At 46.4% G+C, this 21,872-nt stretch overlaps 1 protein-coding gene across 1 annotated transcript in view; it reads right to left on the bottom strand.

Annotated features, from left to right (window-relative positions):
• The window catches only part of stard13b (StAR related lipid transfer domain containing 13b), an 85,503-nt gene extending 64,157 nt beyond the window's left edge, over positions 1 to 21,346 (bottom strand). The window contains exons 1-4 of the mRNA XM_018764518.2: positions 20,262 to 21,346; positions 13,639 to 13,782; positions 11,092 to 11,244; positions 326 to 356 (exon numbers count right to left, since the gene is read on the bottom strand). Coding sequence (XP_018620034.2) covers positions 326 to 356; positions 11,092 to 11,244; positions 13,639 to 13,782; positions 20,262 to 21,200 — 1,267 coding nt within the window. The 5' untranslated portion in view covers positions 21,201 to 21,346. The remainder of the gene's footprint in view (positions 1 to 325; positions 357 to 11,091; positions 11,245 to 13,638; positions 13,783 to 20,261) is intronic.
• Positions 21,347 to 21,872: the final 526 nt, after the last annotated feature.

The raw sequence follows: 21,872 nt of genomic DNA, 5'->3' as shown, positions 1-21,872 counted from the left end.
GCCGTGGAAGAGTGGACAACTGGCAGCACGCGAAGTGTCAAGCTCCAGAAAATACCGAAAAGTCTTGATCTGTGAGGTCACCCGTGCATATTGGAAACGGGAACCTCAACGAAAGCTGATGCCAGTTAAAATGCCAGGCTGTGGCCAGGGTTGAGTAGCTCTGCTTTACTGCTTCACCTCAGTCTGTATCCAGAAACACAACGCAGCCTCGGTGTATAAAGCGATTCTCTCTGTGTGCATTTATAAACAATTACTTTCAGCAATTCAAGGGCGCACATGGATAAAAACAAACCTCGGCTGTTTTAGAAAGTATGCATCAGCTTACCTGCTTCTTCATGGCTCATCTTCACAGCTGCCTGTAAGGACAGAAATGCAGGAAATAGTCAGTCATATGTTAGCAGACAGTATGCCTATTACTACAAGAATCATGCTCACAGATCTGGGAGGCAGGGGGCACGGTAGTGCAGCGGGTTTGGCCAGGTCCTGCTCTCTGGCTGGTCTGGAGTTCAAGTTCCGCTTGGGGTGCCCTGTGATGGACTGGCGTCCTGTCCTGGTTGTGTCCCCTCCCCCTCCAGCCTTGCGCCCTGTGTTGCCGGGTTAGGCTCCGGTTCGCCGTGACCCCACTTGGGACAAGCGGCTTCAGCCAATGTGTGTGTGTGGATCTGGGTGGCTAGATGTATTCTTCTGCTGCAAATATACCATAATCGAACACTTGTGAACTATGGTGCTACAATGACAAGTGCTGGCTTTAAATGTCAGCAAAGAGGACTTCAAGTATTGTCAGTCTTACTCAGAGTGAAAGTACCACCTGTTAGGGCAAGGGAGGGGAGGTGTTTAACATTCCAAACTAATCTTCATTTTACCTGAACAGATCCACCCTCTGCACCTCTCTTAGACTTCAGTCAACTGGACCAATCTCAGCTAACATCTCTGTAAGGCCAGGGAATAATCGGTCTTGGTCTTGGTCTCTAAACCTAGTGGTGATGAAATATTGAATGCCGAATTGCCTTTTTTTCTCTAAATATGCACATCCTGAGCTTTGGTGTGGCACAGCTGCCTGCGATGTAACCAGCAGACCGAGCCAATGCTGCCTTCTGACCAAGCAGAACTGCACTTCAACAAGTGTATGATAAACACGTTAGAGTGATGATTTTGGGAATTGCAGCCCAGGTGCATTGTCTCTGCAGTTAAGGAAAAAAATGGGCGAAGTCCTCAAATGAAAGCCAGAGACAAGATGGTCCAGAGATGTTACATGAACATGTTTCCAAGCTCTGCATGACTTTACCAGCCTGCATCCTCCTGAGAAGAGTTATTCCACCTGCTCTTTGCTTTCCCTGGCCATGTCTCAGCACCATCATACCTTTGCTTGCTTTACTTCTTACTCATTTCGCCCTTCACAGAAACAGGTGAACTCGCACTGATGTCTTGCACACACACACATCATCTGAAACCGCTTGTCCCATGTGGGGTCGCTGGGAGCTGGAGCCAAACCCATCAGCAGAGGGCGTAAAGCTGGAAGGGGACACACCAAGGACGGGACACCAGTCCACCGCAAGGCACCCCCAAGAGGGATTTAAACCCCAGACCCACTGGAGAGCAGGAACCGGTCAAACCCACTGCGCCACTGCGCCACCGCACCCCCCTGTCTTGCACAGACAGCCCTGCAAAAAATCATCCCCATACAACATCCTTCGCGGAAAGCAATGGACAGTTCTGAACTGCCCTGCTCTGTGGGGTGACAGATTCCCTTTAGCTGAAAGAAAATCATCAGATATTTCGAGGACGTCTCAAAAACTGTGCAGAGTAGACGTACGGGTCACTTACGTTTCAGTTTCATGTTTTTTTTAAAGACTAAATTTTCATAACCCCCTATGGAATTGATAGGAAATAAAAAGGTGGTTGTTTACAGAGCTGTTAGGAAATCAGGAGAGAAAGAAATGTGTTCTGAGACTTTTCTCAAATTCTGGAAAACACACAGTAGTTCTGAGGGAGAAAGGGATCTCATTCCACCACACCTGTGTCGAAACACAGAACCTATGGACTTTTCAATTTTGGACTGCTTCAATGAATGGGACCACCAAGCTGCCAGAGGTGGAAGAGTGATTAAGGGCGTGATCAAGCTGCCAGATAACACGGTACTTTAACTTACAGTATGTGATCATTTTTAAACAGTGGTACTGCAAGTCAGCACAAAACTTCAGTTAAAGAGAAAACATTTATAAGAAAGTATCTTATTTCAAGGGGGTGCAGTGGCGCAGTGGGGCAGTGGGTTGGACCACAGTCCTGCTCTCCAATGGGTCTGGGGTTCAAGTCCTGCTTGGTGTGCTTTGCGACAGACTGGCGTCCTGTCCTGGGTGTGTCCCTTACGCCCTGTGTTACTGGGTAGGCTCTGGTTCCCCGCGACCCCGTATGGGACAAGCGGTTCTGAAAATGTGTGTGTGTATCTTATTTCAAGGTATATATCTGCTGTGAAAATATTTAATGCTTTTAGGGAGAATGAGGGTATCAGAAGTTATTAGTTAAAAAAGGAGAGCCTAAAGTATATTTATTGTCTCAAAATGTATATTTATTGTCTGAAAACACTTGACAGCTGTCTGGTATTTTAATCTTCTGTGCAATATGTATTTTTGGGTTAATTTTTTTCAGTGTTTCACCTGAATGTTATATTACTTTAATCTTGAAAATAATTTTAATGCAATATAAAATTATATTGAATATCAATTTTGTTTTCAAGAAAGTTATATTAGACACTGATGACACAGAGATATGTTTTGTTTAAGCCTGAAGATCCATCACATGTTGTGTCTTCAACTGAAACTGTTTTTGCAATATAACATTACAGGATGGATGAGTAATCATTTTTTATTTCTGAATGCCAGTAAAACAGAGGTACTGTACATGTCATGGGTTGTGATGCTGAAACTCTTGACACAATCAGACTAATCTTTGCTAACAATGGTATTAGCTTCAAGCACACAGATTGTGTTAAGGACTTGGGCGACTTCTTGGACAGAAACATATAATTTGTCATGTTACTACATTGACGAGGTTGTGCTTCCATCAGTTGGGAAACATTGCTAAATAAAGGCAATCCCTGTGTAAGAAAGATGCTGAGAAATTGGTTCATGCTTTTGTTTCAAGTAGGCTCGACTATTGTAATGCTTTGTAATGCTATTGTAATGCTCCACTCCCTAGCCAAGGACAGTTTTATTTAATCTAGAATACCCAGGAGGGGTAGGCAGCCACTGGCACTTGGACCCCCAGAGGTCTCTTTTCTCCTGACTTTCGGTTTGGAGTTTTTTGTTCCTTTCCTCTGTGCTTACTTAGAGCTTTAATAACTGCATAGATAATGTAGTACTCTAGTATACTGCCAAATGTCTTATTTATTTGCCTTGTTTATCTTATCGTCATTCCTCAGCTGAGCGCACATGGCAGAAATAATCATGGGCAAGTATAAAAGACGCCACACCACCACTCCCAGGTTGTAGAATCTCCATCAAGACAACCAACCCTTCTGTGTTTGCAATCTGCCCCTTGGTCGTCACTTGCTCTGTGTTCCTGCCTCATATCCCTAGCCCTGCTTCCTCGTCCCCAAATCCCGACGCCCTTGTCTACGTGCTTTATACTGTGGCTTCAACATCGGATTATCCCTCAGGATGACGTTCGTGCCTCGATTCTTTGACCCTGTCCCAGATCCCAATTCTTGCCTTGTCTTTTGGAGTAGGTGTAGATCAAGAAGAGCAGAGGACCCAGTACCGAACCCTGCGGAACACCAGTTGAGAAAGGCAAAGGAGAAGAACGGGAGGCCCGCCAGACCACTTGATAGGATCTGTCGGATAGGTAGGACTCAAACCATCTTAGTGCCGTTCCTTTGATCCCAAGATGACTAAGAGAGGAGTGTAGAATCTGAAGATTGACAGTGTCAAATGCTGCAGACAGGTTGAGGAGGGTGAGGCCCGAGAAGAGGGAGGCAGCTCTGGCCGACTGGAGAGCATCAGACACTACTAGGAAAACTGTCTCCGTGGAGCGACCAACTTTGAATCCAGACTGATATCCATCGAGGAGATGGTTCCGGGTGAGGAATTCAGAAAGTTGATCACAGGCCGCTTGTTCTAGAGTTTTAGACAGAAAAGAGAGGAGGGAGACTGGCCTATATTTTTGGACAGAGTTAGGATCCAGAGAGGGTTTCTTTAGCCGAGGTGAAATGAGAGCAGTTCTCAAGGCAGATGGGAAGCAGCCAGAGGAGACCAAGGAGTTGATGATCTTAGCGAGGTGGAGAGTTGCGGGGTCTGTAGGAGTGAGGATGGGATCAGATCTAGCGAGCAGGTGGCGGGTCTATGTGATATCAGAAGGTCGGAGACTTCAGATTCTGAGAGTGGCTTGAATGCAAGATAAGTAAGATACACAACTTAAAATGGGTTACTCATCCGCACATCAGTGAAACACACTCTCTGTCACTCACACTAGGAGTGACTTAGAGTCACCAGTGTACCTGAACAACATGTCTTTGCACTGCGGGAGGAAACTGGAGCACCCGGAAGAAACCCACGCAGACACAGAGGTGGAATTCAAACCAGGAATTTCTGGGTCCAAAGGCAGCAGCTCCAACCACTACACCACCCTCCATGTCCATATATGATTTATATGGCTTAATGACTGATGCCATTACTATCTTATGCCTTGAAGATTTTAAGTAAGGTTTTATTACAAACTCAACTGTTTCACAATGTTTTCACAGTGCTCAGAACCATATTCATCTCTCAAAAAAAGCAGTGCTATTTCACAGATGAAAATACAGTATACTACAGTACACTTTACAGATGGAAACAGCTGTATTAGGTTCAGCGTTCAAGAAAACAATAAAATATTGTAGTCCACTTTTTGACCATCCTTCATCCATCCATTTTCGTTAATTGCTTGTCCACATCTGAGGATGCGGAACCTGTCCACGAAAGGATAACCACATGCGCACACACTCATTCACACACTATGGGCAAATGAGCATCACCAAATCATCTAAACTGCATGTTTTTTGACTGTGGGAGGAAACCAGAGCACCCAGAGGTAACAAGTAGAACATGCAATCTTTATACAGACTGAGTCAGGTTCGAGCTTATACCTGATCAGCTGACACCATGAGGCAGCGCCGCTACTCACTGCCCATAATGCCAGCCCTTCACTTCAACCAGTTTTTATTTAATGTGTTAACAGAAATAGCACAGCTAAATTTATGAACAATGGCAAAAACAGGTTTCATTAACGCAATATGAAGCCAAGTTTCCAAGGTGACTGTGGTTTTCAGCGACTACCACTCCATCACATGTAGGTACAAGTGTCATGACCCACTTGAAGCAGGCTAATTTGTCAGTGACAAAACTCCTCAACATGATCATCAGCAGAGTGAAACAATGATAATAATGTAATGCATCGCAATCCAAGAGACAAGCTATTAATCAAAGCTTTGTTGTTTCATTAACAAATCTTCAAGCTGTGTTAAGTTACTGGAGCATTTAATTTGACCTCAGCATCTTTTTTAAATTTCAAAGTTAACCATGAGTGATATGGATGGAGACTAGTGACTGTTCCGACATTTCCATACTGTTTCTTTGTCCTGCCATGCCCTGTCAAATGGACTGTTTGGTTTACAGGACACAGGGTGTGGCACATTTGTCACTGCTGGCAAAAAGCATCCCATAGGCAGCTGACAGTTCCTTAAGAAATGCTGATATAGCAGCAAACTTTGAAACACTCATTGACATAACATTGCCCCATAACAAAAATGAGATGGTCTGCAGAACTGCAGTTCCAAGAAAGAGGATTATGGATGCACAAAGTCTCTCAAAATTGAAGTGGAAGACACACGAAAGTAAAATGTCTACCAAATTTAACTTCTCACAGTAGAAATTGCCTGGTATGTGCATGAATGTCACGCACTCCTTTAGTTGATTCCAACACATTGAGAAAACATCTAAGCTGTTCTCTCAGGTGTGCATCAGAAGTAAGAATTCTGTAGTGCGGTCTGTGAAATCTTTCACCTTTGGGGTTTTTATTTGGCATGCACAACTAATCAAAAGCATGTTCTGGTCACAGTGGAAAAGCTATGGAAAATATTATCTGGTAATACATAAAATCTTTAGAAAGGCATTCCAAATGTAGAAGCAGGAAAGTGCAGTTCTGAAGACAAATCTTCTCTGATGGGGTTGACGGGTGTACCCCACGGAGCCATTTGGGGGCCCATGCAGAACTAATGCCAAATGACCAAATCTCAGAGTTAGAAATTCAAAAGGCAGAACCCAGAAATATTTTTGCCTCCATATCCCTTCCCCCAACACCTTCTCCACTCCCTCTCTCTAAAAAAAAAAAACTCCCAGGATCAGTTTTCAAAGTCAGCTGGAATCTGCTGGCCGAGCCAGATGTGGTCCCCGAGGTACAGTCTCATCGACCTTCCTATTTTATTGAAGCTTCTCAACAGGAAACTCTGTTAAATTTAGTAGGGGTCTTGACCACTTATGACCAGAAAGCCTAAATTCCATTATGATAGTAGAAAAAAGAAGTCAGTCATGTTCATTGTAGTTTCTACAGAAACAGTAATTGGGTGTCAGGCACACAAAGACGTTAAAACGACCTGTACTTTTAAAATACTATGTGCTCGCAGGAGAGGCTCAAGCAAAAAGAACTGCATGATGAGAGACGCAAACCCAATTTGCGCCAGTATTTTGGTGACAGTCCAGGTGAAATTACTTTAAATGTGATGGACACATCTAAAGTGCCCTAATAAATACACTGCCTTTTCCCACGAGCACACATGAAAGGTAAACCGTGGCAAATCAGCAGGTAAGGAACGGTTCTAGTTGTGCACATGAAAAACATCTCACGAATGGGCCCTCTTGAATGGGCTTAATTCAATTTCTACTTTGTCAACACATTGAAGGAGTAGGAAAATGAATTACCCCAAATTAAACTTGAGTGAAGCTGTTTTTCTTTTCAGAAGCTGGTGTGCAGCTTTGGAATGCTCACTGATTACATTTGCACTGCTCTCCAAATCCCAATCATGCAGATGATGATGCAGGTGAAAGAAGAGCCCCAACTGGCCCCTGCCTTTAAGCTGCAGATGAACCCAGCTGAGAAATCGGCCAGTGCACCCAGGCACCAGGCCAGACCTTCTCTGGGGCCAGATTAGCATTTTATCCCTCAGCAGAGTGCTTTCAGGTGTGCTGAGCTGTGTTGCCTGGAGAGGCGAAGGGTGGGCAGGGTGCCGAGGAGCTTGGTGAAGGGAGGACGTATGCCGTTTCAATCGATTTCCAGCACAAAGAAGAAGTCTCCCTTTTCCGAGGCTCCTGGGTGGTGGTAGGGACAGCGGGGGTGGAGGGGAGGGCAGGATTTGCCACAGCTTGAAACTTCACAGCTTTATCAAGAGATCAAGGCTTTAATACATGTGGAAAAGAACGGAGCGAGTGCAGGGTTTGAGCTGGCCTTGTGAGAGTACTGTAGCGTGGTGTGGGCCTGTCCTCAACAGGGCTGCTGTTTTGTCAAAAAGAAGAAAACACCAAAGGGGGTGTTATTCATGGTTTAATAATGACTCTAATGGAGGTCATTTCACCGCCTTGGAGGCCCAGAATAAGAGAGGCATTGAAGGCCAGGAACGAGAATTCCGTCCTGTTGCAGCTGGGAGGCCACTTTGAGGACACACCCACTCTGAAAGAGACAAGACAGAGCAGGGTCCTCAGGTCCTGAGCTACTGTGGTGAATTTTCCAGTCGGGGGGGCATCTGTCCGGACCCAGGTTCAGAGCCCCTTGAATCAAATCAATTTCACTCACGCCCACACTCTCACTACAGCCGGACTTCTGCGGCGTACCTATGCCAGTGCGATAAGGGTGGGAGAAAGAGGCCCACTTCTGGACAGCTTACATGCAGACTGCCTGCCACAGCGCAGTCACACGTCCTGTGCAACACACAGATGGTGGCTTAACCCTTCACTGAGTGGAACAAATCTGGCTCCCGCTGGCCCCAAGCAGCACCCAGCTCGGTCATCCATTCTCCACCCATCCACTCGCCCCCCAGAGGGACACCTGTTTCAGGGGAAGACAGAGCAGGGAGGGCACTCACCGGTGCCCCTCTATTCCCCTTTGTGTGCAACACTTGCAGGTTAAGCCCCCATCCTGTAGATGCTGTAGATGAGGGTTGCAAGGGGTTCAGTCGGTTTCTCAGGGTCAGTTCTGCATTTCTCCTTTAACTGAAACCGTGCATCTTAGCGAAAAGCCATCGATTTCAATTACTGCACAGCAGGCTGAGGTACTAGTGGTGGATCAGTATCTCCAAGCTTTCCTTCACACAGTGAATCCCACCTTGTAGAAGATGGCACTTTGGCTAGAGGCAAATGATGTTTCCGACATTTTCATCCACCATGGACCGAACAAGGGATCTTCGGTCGATCAGTGCAAAAGTTTTCCAGTCTCCATCACATATGTAGCTTTACTTTTCTGTAGGATTGCAACGCCCACCCAATGGGCCCATAAGAAGAATAATCCAGAGTTTATATTTAACAGTCAGATCAAGGGATAATGGCTTTTCTCTATATATTTTTCCATATACAAGCAGCTGCTACAGGCCTCAAGCCAAGACTCACTGTACACTTATTCGAATGCCGAAGAAAAGGTTGATGTTCACCTCTCTGATTTTTGTCTTTGTGTCATTGTTTCTGAAGCATGGCTCTGTAAGCAATGATTTTGCGGTTCCGCAAGGTTCAGTCTCTTTCTTGCTGCCATTTTCCGCAGCGTGTTGCTGTTAGCAGAAGTGTTCACGGACTTCCGATGGCCTCGCTCAGCTTTCCGAAGGCAGTAATCTGCTCTGAGAACCAGGCTTCATTTCGCCCAGATCGCACAAAGCCAAGTCATTCTGCTGCACTCCAATCCAATTACCCTTTCAACTGTCTCATTACAGTCCTGCCAGAATGTTTTACCGCGATTCCCACCACGACGGCTACAAAACGTACCTAGCACTGCCTCGCCGCAGCTATGTGGGGATTAACACAAACACATCTGGCTAAATTCCCCAGTCTGAAGGAAAGGCAGTGTTCCCATAGCTAAAGCAGACATGACAGGAACACCCAAGAATGTGTGTAATACAAAGCATCATATAGTAGAACTTTAACACTACTGCTGTATTCAGTGTGAATACATTTATTACAGAGAAGAGGTTCTCTTCTTTCTCAACTTAATCTCTTCTCTACAACTAGAGCACATGATTAGGTCTTAAAGAAGTGCATACCTACCATTGGGGTCATCTGTCCCTTCTCCTGCTATATAATTATAATATATATAATAAACTGCGAAAAAACCTGTATACGTAAAATCACTGCTGCATCACTCAATGAAGTCCCCAGTTACAAAAATCAAAATTCTAATTCTAGAGTCCGGAATTAATATTCAGCAGAATGTTGGAAAACTTGACATAAAGCTGTTATATAATAGATTAGAAGCAAGTAACATATTTGTTATCCATTCACACTAATTAAAAAAAAATCTTATTTTAAACTACATTCAGTGCAAAAAGTTTTTACTTACATTAAAACTCCAAGTTTAGTCCAGTTGAGTAAGACAGCTTGGAACCGTTTCAGCAGGTACAGTTTCTCATCTTCCCATTATTAATATGCCCATTGCAAAGGTAGTGCTAAAGTGTATGATAACACCATATATACCATAAATGAGGGTGATTTATCATCGACAATGAGCATCTTGCAAGGACTGCCTCATCTCTAGGCTCCATGGGCAAAATCCTCACAAATCTAATGTTTGTACAGGATCATTTTTTTACTTTTTGTCCTCCTGTTTTATCCTTTTAAAAAAACTCCTCACCGATGCAAGCCCACAAAATTTTTTGAGCTATTTTCAGCAGACGTGTTTACAGCAAGCAGTAAGTATTCACAGTCACGTGTGACTGGGGTCTCGAGCTGTAACTGATGCTCAGAGTCAGATGCTCTTAAGAAAACAATAAGGCTTTTCTCCTCTCAGTTCTCACCTGACCCCAGATACATATTGTAAATCTCCGTGCCCTCCACGCCGTCCCGTTCCACCTAGTGCCAAGATTTACCCCGGCGCTCCCGCTAAACGCTATATAATCTTTGTTTACCATAGCATTGCCTGGCGCTAAGCCTAATGCAGACCTCAAATATTTACAGGGGTGGGCGGCATATCTGAGCCTGCGGACAAGAGGAAGCCCAGCTTTGGGACAGCCGAAGACACATTCCTGTTACGCTTCTCACCCAGCCTCGGATTAGTACAACTGGTCATTTTCCGTCAGGGATTCAGCTTTACACAATATTTATAAAACCCACGTGAAATGTCTGACAGCTGGGGATGTATTACGTTCACTCGGTACAGCTGGAAATATGGTCATTTTACAGAACTTGATAGCACAAAGCACAAAGAGGAAAAAATGCATAAAAAACAAGAATGCAAAGAAAAAGGTTTGTTTTCAATAAGCACTTGACACATTCCTTTTTTATTGCCAGTGGAAGCTCAACAATATGCCTGAATACACAAATCCACATTATATTATATGCATAATTAAGCCCACTGAAGGGTCCCAGGCTGAGGACCCAGGATCGTGTAACGTGTTTCCACAGCTCCGCCTTGTCCTTATTACTTCAAATTGAGAACACGGGTCTTTCGTGGGCTTTCTGTGATGTGAAACCTGTTTCGAATGAAGTCTTTTGGCGGGCCTGTGTCCCTGCCCTACAGGAAACTTCTGCTCGCACCTGGCCATTGTGTAACCGACATACCGCAGAGCACAACCTGGATGGTACACACCACTCACACATCCAAGTGTGAGTGATCCTGTTTACGAGTGGCCGCTCCTACAGCCCTCAGTCTACTACGTACTCAGCTGAACTATTTCAAAATCACTGTCAAAACTAAAAAAAAGGTCCAGATTCACTGATTCCTGTCGCAGTTATTGACAGTCAGACAAGAGACAGCAGGATGAGTCTGCATGCAAAAAGAAGAAGAGGAAGAAACCAGTCGAGAGCTTTGCTTGATGACATTAAGTTGGAAAGCAGGCAGGGTGTGTAAGGAACATCCAGCAGTCCTTACCTCTCTTTTCCTGGGATGAGGTTTGGCTTCTACAGCAGACTGGTGCAGGGCGGAGAGGCTATCCGGGTTTTGGCATCCTGTGTCGTCCACGCTGCGGAGTTCACTGTGGTCGCTTGAGGCTCGGTGAGCTGCGGTCCCCGAGACAGCGGCCGACTGGAACAACAACAACAGAACAACGTTCAGCAGCGGCTATGATGCCGGCCGCAAGAGACTTGGACAGGATGGGGTCTACTGCTGCCGCAGGGAACAGGAAACAAGGTCAATCGCATGGAAAGAAAAAAAACACAGCAAATGATCTGATTTGATGGTGTATAACACTAAAAAACGGACTGGACAGAGACTGTGAAAAGCTAAGATGTAGTCCAGCACGCATGAGGGGAGCTCTGTTCTGACGTATCTAGTCAACGGTACATCTCAGAATTGGCTCTCAAGAGACGAGAAGCGGGACTGAGCCAGAGCCTGGGAGAGTACACACAGTGTACAGCTGCACTTCTTTGTACCAGATTAAATCATGGCAACGTCGGGCACATACATACACACACAAACACACGCACAACAGCACTCTCTGTGCTGTGGATGCAAGCAGATCGAAAAAAAAGCCGCTTTTGTTCCTCCTGATATGTGCTGTGAGGGTCAGCGAGATGGCGTAAGCTAACATGAGAGAGGCTTTTCTGTGGACCACTGGTCGCACGGTCCTGCGGGTGGCCCCCAAGGCACAATGGCACATCTGTCCTAGGAGCTCCAGCTCCAGCCCCAGCCCTGCTGGGAACAGCAGTCCAACTCATACTGAGTCTAACAAGAGCATAGAAATGAAGGGAAGAGAGTGAAGAACTTTGGACTTAACTGATGCAGATGCTAGGAACTCAGAGCATGAGGCTGCATAACCAAACATCTCAAAGACGGAGAAAGAGACAAAGAGCACTGACGACAGGGGGAGAGAATGGTTTAACTGAAGGAAGAGTTAGAGAATGGACTCAAGGGAGAGTGAGACTGCAATCTCAAGAAGTCAAGTGATGGACCAATGGATACCGAGGGGTGGATTAAATAGTCGTGGCTCATATTAACACACACAGCCTGAACTCATCCCAACTAAGGGACTTCCAGATATACAAATAATTAGAGTTTGGCCACACACATACAGCTCGGACTCACACGCAAACATACATGAGGCCATTTCTATCACTACTAAAGCACAATTCTCTCCATAATTCATAAAAAGCAATAATTCACTCAATATTTTCTTTCTTTCTTTCTTTCTTTCTTTCTTTCTTTCTTTCTTTCTTTCTTTCTCTAACTCTTGGCGTTAACCTCAACTGACTGCATCCTTCTCTAGCAGAGTAAATATTAGAAAACATTTAGATAGTAATGCAACTGCACTGGTACATTTCTAAAGCATTCTAGGGAAAAATTCCAATGTAATAAAGAGCTGAGAATTTCTGCTGATAAAAAGTTGTATGACACAAGTTATGCCAATATATGTATGAACCAATATGTGTAAAAACACATCTGAGAAAGATAAGGGATCCACAAACCAGACAAAGACACCGCGAAATTGTCTTGTATGACAGTTGAATGAAAGGTACATACACAAACACTGGCTGTGTTTAAAAACAGAAGGAGGAAGTGTAGAAAGGGGCTGTTTGTCTTCATCAGGAACTAAATGTGACTCCAAAGGCCAATAAATTCCCTACATGGTGAAAGTAGGGAGGACCTTTTATTGGAGACTTCCTTTCACAGGCAAAATGATACTGCTAATTTAATTATCTGGGGCAAGAAGCAGAAATAACTGGACTGCTAGATGGAATTAGTATCATAAGATCCGATGTATGAAAATGTTTCTCGAATTAAATTGTGCAAAAAAAAACTGCAGAAAGAATTTGCGGTGGAGCCAAATTAGGGGCTTTATGACGCCGCAAACGGCACAAAGCAAAGCCTTTAAGGAGAGCAGTTAAACATTAGCAGATGACGAAAATGTTTACATCTGGAATGCAAGACATGTTGAAGGGTGTGGATTAATAGAGGATTCTTTGTTTGTCTCTTAGAATAGACGTAAAATTCTGCAAAAGCCAAAATTATCTCGTTTTTTTTTTTTCTGAACTTTCAAAGGCACAATCAGTGATAATAAAACCACGATAATAACTGCGTGATACATGGTATGTTCAGCTGAAACAGGTTACAATACACACCCAAATAGTCAGAAGAAATACTTAATTTATAGCGATATTAAAATGTTAGATGGGAGGCCTGTTGCTATTTCTCAACCTCCATAACTGACATTTTGCAAATATGCTCTCTGGCTGTTATATTATTTTCTCTTATGTTTCCAGTTTTTCTTTCACTTTGTTTCACTTGTTTTAACCTCTTTATGAATAATAACAGCAACATTATCTAATGGAGCTCAACACGAGTTAGCGTGTTCTTAATCTATCTGTTCTTAAAGTGCACCGTTTTTTCCCTCGGTGCATTTTCAATAACTACTGCTGTACAGGAGACAAAATCTGTGCCTTGCTGAGTGCACCCCACCCCTGTCCCAGTCAGACCACTCACGGGCCACTTCCGCGTGACACTGGGTGTGTCGGTGGGTGATGAGCTACCACTCAAGGCCTCCTCGATGTCCACGTTGAGCTGGTCCAGCTTTCTCATCAGATGGGTCATGGTCTTGGACCAGGAAGACAGAACCAGTGGTGACTCCTATGGTAGGGGTTGGGTAAGAGGGGATTGTGGAAAGAGAAATTACAGAATATGAAGAAAGCTGCAGTTTTGCAGAGGTGCATTTGAACACCTGGTGATTATCCTAAAATGTCAAGCTTGTTAAAGACCCACAGAGTCTGTCCCGCAGCATAAGTGTGCAGGTTCAAACCCGAGGGAACTGATGTGTTATCCTCAAGCACAACTCTTATCCTCAAAGCTGAATTGTCTAAGTTGATATCCACATGTTCAGACTTCGATCCTTTTAAGCTGCTTAGGATAAAACAGTCTTAATCTGATGAATAATGTAATAATGGGATGGTTCCCAACAGAGAGAACCACAACTCCAAGTCAGGATAGATGGGATCAAAGAGTGAAATGTCACAGTTGTCTTGCGATGCCAGTACGGGAAGCCCGATCTCATCTTTGGATGCGTAAGCTCACCTTCATGATGATGCTGGACACAGAGTATACCCTGATCCACCACTAATCAGAGTTATTCACAGCCAAAATCAGCAGAAACAGAATTAGGATCAAAGTGCGACTTTAAAAACAGAAGGATCCTCCCACTAAACCCTGGAGCCCAACAGAGAAGCACATGAGCATTTTAAGGCTGTTGGAGGCCCCCACTGCAGCAAACATCCCCTGTAGGGGAAGAATGATGGCTTTAGTTTGCAGCTGAGGGACACTGGGTGAGTGTGCATGAGCGTGACAGGTGTCTGAACTTCTCGCCTTTGCTTTCACTGTTCTCTGGAGCAAAAAATAGATCCCCTGCAACACATTACGTGACCAGCGTTAGGGAATCCAAAGGCTGGAGGTCACGCGTTTTCAGGAAACGCCTCCATCGCTGAGCCACAAATGAATGTCATTGCTATAGCTGGGTGGGGGTCGAGGGGTGTGGAGTGGCTCTAGGGCGGTTGTTTTGAGTACTAAGGCTTGTGAGACAGTCTCACAGGGGCTTTTTGCACAACAGCCCCAACTCCAAATATTCCAGGCCTTCAAAGCTGTTTGTTCATTTCCTGGAATGCGTTCCAGTAAATGTGAGCCAGGCGCTTGAGTGTGACGGGCTCCGGCCCCTGGGTCCTGATGGCCCCTACACTCAGGCCTGCACAATCGCCCCATTGAGGGGGCGTCATCCCTGGGAGGGACAGAGAGACCCACAGGGCCTGCTGTCTGCGTGCGATCCCACCCGGCCAGCTCGGAAAACTGGCTGGAATGTGGAAAGGATGGGAGAGAGAGAGGCCACTCCATTCCCCGAAAAACCAAACACCCCATAGACTGGAACAAGTTAGTCTCAAGACTATTGTTGGTGTCCCTCCAAGGGGCAGAGGAGCTCCACAGTCGCCACCCCTGCTTCCCAGAAACGGCGACCAGGGGCTGCCGTGGCTGTTGCGAGGAAGCTGGCCAGTTCTCCGTGCCGTGGCGCCAGGGTGTGCTCACGCTGCAGGACATCTCGGCCGCAGCGGGAATGTCATTTTTCCCTCTGTTCAGTCCTGAAGCAATGACCAGATTTGGAGAATTCCACTCCAGGATATGTCCCCGGGGTCAAGAAGGGTCAGGCAGGACACTGGTACCCCACCCCATGACCCCACACCTCCCCATCACCACTAACTTACAAGCATTACAACCGAGGCTGCACCTCAGACTCCAGCTAGCAATTTTTAAAAGGGAGGTTTATGGCTAAAATGAATCCAACGCATTTTTTAAAGGCAAGAAATGTCCTTTTCTTTTGGCCATTTTAAACGAAATAAATAAATAAACAGGTTTAAGGTTTCCATTTCGCCGACTTAGATTTTAATAACGGCCGAATAAAAACTAAACACGAATTCCGGCGGTATTCACACCCAGTGCGCGATGTGTGTGTTCCATCTAAAAATGTCTTAATAAACAAGCAGCAAAATGGGTTTTAAAAGTCTTTAAATGTCTATTTTTGCCTTCGCTTAAGCTTATTTGTCTCTGTGGCTTGGTAAGCCTAACCCTGTGGAAAGAGCCCCAGGAGCCCAACTCCCACCTCCCCTCCCCTCCCCTCCAAAGTGCCAGCATCTCCAGGCTGACAGGCATCCGAGCCAAATAAATGTCACATTTGCGTTCGCGGTGTCTGTGTCCCCGCTGACAGTTGGCCACACTGCATGCTGGGGGTTCGGAAGGCATGCGCCTTTGCGCAGAATGAGAGGAATTCTGGAGGGCACGCCAAGCCCCGTGTAAGACAGCAGGCTCCCTCCACCCCCCGTTCAGTCTCCTAGGTGGGAAAAAGCCCCGCCATGGTAACCGTGCAGGCATGGGTCACCCAACCCCACTCGTGCACATTTCCCCAACACATCCGTCTGCTGATGCTATCTTTAGGGAGAGATAAACCCCGGGAAGACCACAACTTCAGTGGTGAAAACTGGCCGCTTTGTAAAACCGCAGCCTTCGTCAATTGTCATGGAAATGAGACGCAAAGCGGTTCAGCCGTATGGCGGCTCCGGGCGCTCTGCCCTCACTGTGCCACCCACGTCGAGCGCCCAAGAGCGAGCTGGAGGAGGCAGTCACACTCTCACATGCACACACAAGGGACCCTTGTAACACAAGCTCCCGAACAGGGAACCGCGTAACACCTAGTGGTGGTACAGGCACTGGAGCCGATCCCTCTGAGCCACTGTGTGGCACACACATCTGGCGGGGGGGGGGGGGGGGGGTCCATTTCTTTGTAGAGGTCTATCCATAAACCACACTGCAGATATGAATGGGACTGAGAGGGACAGAGGGATATTGGGAAGGTGGCTGACACATGGCGGCTGGCAGAGTGTAACGCACAGCAACAGCACCCTCTTATGTTGAACCCTGACAAGTGTGTGAGGGAGGTTGGCACGCACGCTCATCCTGTCCACATTCTGAGATGCACGTTTGCACACGAGATGGAAATGAGCAGAACGGACTCTTCATCAAGGGTCAATTCAAGGGACTCTTCATCAATAGGGTATTCTGGAGGAACTTTGGCCCTTTGCTTTGACCCCCGGCCTCTCTTCTGGGTACCCCTGGTGTCAGCACGTACAGCAAAAAAAAAAAAAGAACAGGAAAAACTGTCTGACATCTTGTGTTAAATCCTGAGAAGAACAAAATCTGGAAGACTTTCTGCCCCGGCAGTATAAAGGGTGGGATGGACTCTCTTCACATCCACCTGTCTGCAGCCTTCAAGATGAGTGGCAACACAAACACCAACTGTAAACGTAGTTAAGATCTGCCTTTGCCTTGTACTGACTTGAAGTTCAGCACTCTAGAAATCTCCCTGTTCTTCACATAGAGGCCGCTGTGGCTTTAACTAAATTACTGAATCTGTGAAATAGTTTTTTTTTTTTTTTGCTACCAAACTTCTTATAGCTCAAGGAAAAAACAGTGAATCCAGTGAACTTCATCTTGTGACACTGGACATCTTCATCATCTTTAATAAAGATACTGTGATGAGCCGACTTACTAAGGAGTGTCATATTTGGGAAGGAAAAGAAACATACACACACACTCTGAAGCCGCTTATCCCAAGCGGGGTTGCGGCAAACTGGAGCCTAACCCAGCAACACAGGGCATAAGACTAGAGAGAGGGATACACCCAGGATGGGACACCAGTCCATCACAAGGCACCTCACGTGGGACTTGAACCCCAGACCTGCCCAAGACCAGGACCCAGCCAAACCTGCTGCGCCACTGCACCCCCGTGAAGGAAAAGACATTTGTTGTAAATAGCTGGGAATTGTGGGAAAACCGTAAAATAGGTGTTCAACCGTTGTGGGAGCTGACAGGGATTATAAGAGGGTGAGTGCCTGCTGGGGAGGGTGAGAAGGCTAAAAGAGGTCGGAAAGGCTGGATGGAGATGGAGGTCCTTGAGAAAAAGGGGTCATGGGGCCCAGAGTACTGCGCGTTACAATTCTACAATACCAAAAACAGGAAAGAAAACATTGGATCTTAGCTGGACATTCCACCAAAACCTCCTTTCATGGTGCCACTGAAAATTAAGTAGAAAATTTTATGCTACCAACAGAAAGTCGCTTTTAGCTAAATGCCAAAGCAGGTTTGTTCTCTTGCCTTAATGTTACCCGAAGGTAGTCCACAGCATTGCTGATCTAGGCTTCCAATTTATTATTCCTCCATGATCATATTATTTAAGGTCGCCCAAGGGAAGGTACTGTGGTAGTGAAGGACACAGACTGTGAGCAGTAGGTTGCCAGTTCAAGTTCCACTGGTACCTCTGCTGACCTTTTGCAAAGGTGCTTCACTCCAGCATTTCAAGGCAGTTAAAAACTGTAAACTGTCTTTTAGACAAAAGCAGAAGGCTATGTGGCACAAGAGTAACACCTGAGTGCGTAAGTCCAGCAGCAGGACGAAGGCGGATGGAGACAGACGGTGAGCTGTGCGTTTCAACACACTCCACGGACAACGAGCCGCTGTCTCCGCTTAGGAACCGTTTAGCAGGATTCCCAGCATTCCTGAACTCCTTCTCCAAACACTTCGCGTTTCTGTCCATAGGGCCAGCTCGAGCCCTGCGAGGACCTTCTTCGGCTTCTGCTGCCCTTTCCTATTTCCACAGGCGTGCCATTGAACGATTTGTTTCCTCTCATTACGGTGAGCAATAAAGTGCACGCAGGTATGCGTAGTAAGTGTGTCCAGGTTTACAGCACGACTGTAAAAGTGAGGGAATCCTATACGGAGGTCACGGTGTAGTCGAATGGCTTGGGAGAGGGCGTCACAGTCCTCCTCGGACTTGTTTCGGGATGCAGAGGCGTGTGCGGTAGAAGCAGAAGTTCAGAATTACGGGACCCTGAAGCTGGTTCTGCGGAGACAGCACAATGAGGAGGAGGAGTAGGACGAGGAAGAAGAAAAGAAAAGAGAGAGCGGCTTCTCATGCTCTTTCACTCTTACGTGCTCGGCATTCTTCGTCCAAATATGAAACAAATTAATTAATTATATTTCAGGAATGAATGAATTTTGAAATATTCACTAATTTTCATGAAGACAAGTACACACACACTTTCTGAACCGCCTGTCCCATATGGGGTCAGGGAGAACCGGAGCCAACCCGGCAACACAGGGCGTATGGCCAGAGGGGGAGGGGACACACCCAGGATGGGACACCAGTCCATCGCAAGGCACCCCAAGCGGGACTCGAACCCCAAACCCACCGGAGAGCAGGACCTGGTCCAACCCACTGCACCACCACACCCGCTGAACATAAGTCCATTAAAACAAGTTAATATCAGTCTTGACTATTGAGCTGCAGCTCTTTCATCCACAGCTACTTGCAATTTTTCACCACTTTGTATGGTGGGGAACAACTAAAACACCAGTGTAAAGAGTACAACAGGTAGACTCTTCTGGGACCTTAAAAACTGACCTTCAGGTTACAATCCATGTCCTTCGCCACTACTCAGTCTACACACACACACATTGTTTGAACTGCTTGTCCCATATGGGGTTGCAGGGAGCAAAAGCCTAACCTGGCAACACAGGCAATGAGGCTGGGGGAAGAGGAGAGGACACACCCAGGACAGGGCACCCCAAGCAGAACTTGAACCCCAGACCCACTGGAGAGCAGGACCCCATTCAACTCACTATGCCACCACACTGCCCCACTCCTCAGTCTATTGCCTTGAAAATCTGATGCATACATTTATCAATTTAGCAGACACTTTTCCTCCAAAGCAACTTCCAATGAACTCTATGCAGTGTTATCAGCCCTCACACCTTATTCACCAAAGTGACTTACACCACTAGATACACTACTTACAATGGGTCACTCATCCATATACCAGTGAAACACAGTCTCTCTGTCATTCACACACTATGGGGGGACCTCAACAGCATGTCTCTTGACTGTGGGAGGAAACCAGAGCACTCAGAAGAAACCCACACAGACACAGGAGAACACACAAATCCCACACAGACTGAACAGGGATTGAACTCACATCCTCACACCACACAGATGCTGTGAGACAGCAGTGCTACTCGTTGTGCCACCATGTGCTGCTGGATGTAGGAGAGAGCAGGCTATCAATGTGCGTTATATAATTAGAAAGAGCATCTGGAAGGCGGTTCACAGAGAAGAACGTCCTGCTTACTGTTCTTAGCCCGTCACAATGCTGGTATTAAACAGACCAGCCTGCTTCTCAGAATTCATTACGTAAAGCCTTACTCTGGACTCACGCTGGCCTCCGAGCTCCATCTGAAAATCTGCACTGAACACGGCCTCAGCAAAAATAACATGTGACAATACCGCAATCTCACCAAATTGCACATCTGGCTGAAATGTATAAATAGAACATACATTTTTCCTGAGAGCAAGTCTGGTACAGAAAATTATAAAATAAGATTTATTTTCAGTCACACTTTCCAAAATCTGTACTTGTTTCTGAATTTTAGCTCCTTCTGGAAATGCCTTTGGAACATGCCGGCACGGTGAAGCTGCAGTAACTTTTAGGGACAGGCTAAAATCTGGCATTACGTGCACTTACGTCTTGCTGGGCCTCGTGTTGCAGCAGGTCAGGGAGCACGTCCCTGCTCGTAGTGCAAGACCCTGCGCTGCCATCTAAATTCCCACAGACCAAAGATGTCCGGCCAGCGGTGGCAGGGAAGTTCCAGCTTGAGAATGCGATGGAACTGGGCTTCAGCTTCACAATGTGTGGGAGCTCCCGTGGGGCACAGGATGGTTCAGGGGCCTGGCTACACACTACTGGGAGGGCTAGTCTGTGAGGATGAGGGCAGGCAAGGAGTGTGGGGATGGAAAAGGCTCTCTGTGGTGTGTCTGATGGCAAAAACACATCGCTGCGCTCTAAAGAGCACCGCAGAAGATCTTGAGCATGCTCCTCTTTGGCCTGGTGGCCAGGTACCCAAGGCCTGTTGCCTAGTTCCTCTAGCAGGCCCAGCTGGGATAAGGAATGGATGAGCTCCGAATGTGGACCCACTGTAGCTGGAACTCCCCCTTCCATCCAGCTGTCTGTAAGGATACCAGAGGGGTGATGACTCACTCCTTCCAGGGAATCAAGTGAATCAGAACCATGGATTGATTCACAAGGAGAAAACCCATGACTGGATGTGTTGTCTGTCTCTTCAGCGAAGCCTGGCAGTGTGATATTAGGAGGTAACTTCTTCAAGCCTGGCCATGTTGCTGTAGCACAGCCCTGAGCGGCAGACGGACCATTATCACAGTCCCTCATGACACCACTAGGGTGGCTCTCTATCACCCAGTCCTTGGAAGGCTCCCAAACGCCTCGCTCCAGGGGCCCAGATCCAAAGGTGACACCTCTACCATGTGGTAGGCTGTCTCTGAGAGATGAGGTGTTTTCCACAGCCTTTCCGGTAGAGTCATCCAGCACTGGAAAGGTCCTCATGGGCAGCACTGGCATGGGCAGTGCCTGTGGTCCTTCCACTGTCGCCATGGTTGCAGCTTCCATTCCACAGTCTACAAGTATACTTGTGCTATACAGTGGATGCGCAGGTCTCTGAGAGCAAAACAACTTTTGGCCATAGTTTCCAACACCGATGAAACATTGCAATCAGCTGGACGGCAGTGCGTCACTCATTTTAATGTCTCAGCAGTTGGAATCAGCACATCCGGGAGCCTGTAGGAAACAGAGTATACATTTGAATGCACATTTGACCATATTTTCTCTACAAAGGGGTCAGTTCGGGATTCAACACAATCATCCCTCAGAAATTCATTACAAAGCTGAACCTGCTGGGTCTGACTACTTCCTTCTGCAACTGGATCCTGGCCTTTTTGACTGGGAGACCCCAGTCCGTTAGGATCGGAAACTCTACCTCCAGCACGACCACACTGAATACCGGCACTCCCCCAGGCTGTGCGCTCAGTCCACTGCTGTTTACCTTACTGACTCATGACTGTGCTGCAAAATACAGCTCAAATCATATCATCAAATTTGCTGACGACACTACGGTTGTGGGCCTCATCAGCAACAATGATGAGTCAGCATACAGAGGGGAGGCGAACCAGCTTGCAGAATGGCGTAAAGACAACAATCTATCTCTAAATGTTGATAAGACTAAAAAGACAATTGCTGACTTCAGGAGGACCCGAGTAGACCACTCACCTCTGCACATCAATG

Source organism: Scleropages formosus, chromosome 10 (assembly GCF_900964775.1).
Source record: "Scleropages formosus chromosome 10, fSclFor1.1, whole genome shotgun sequence".
NCBI classification, from domain to species: Eukaryota; Metazoa; Chordata; class Actinopteri; order Osteoglossiformes; family Osteoglossidae; genus Scleropages; species Scleropages formosus.
This window is presented reverse-complemented; position numbering and strand designations above follow the sequence as displayed.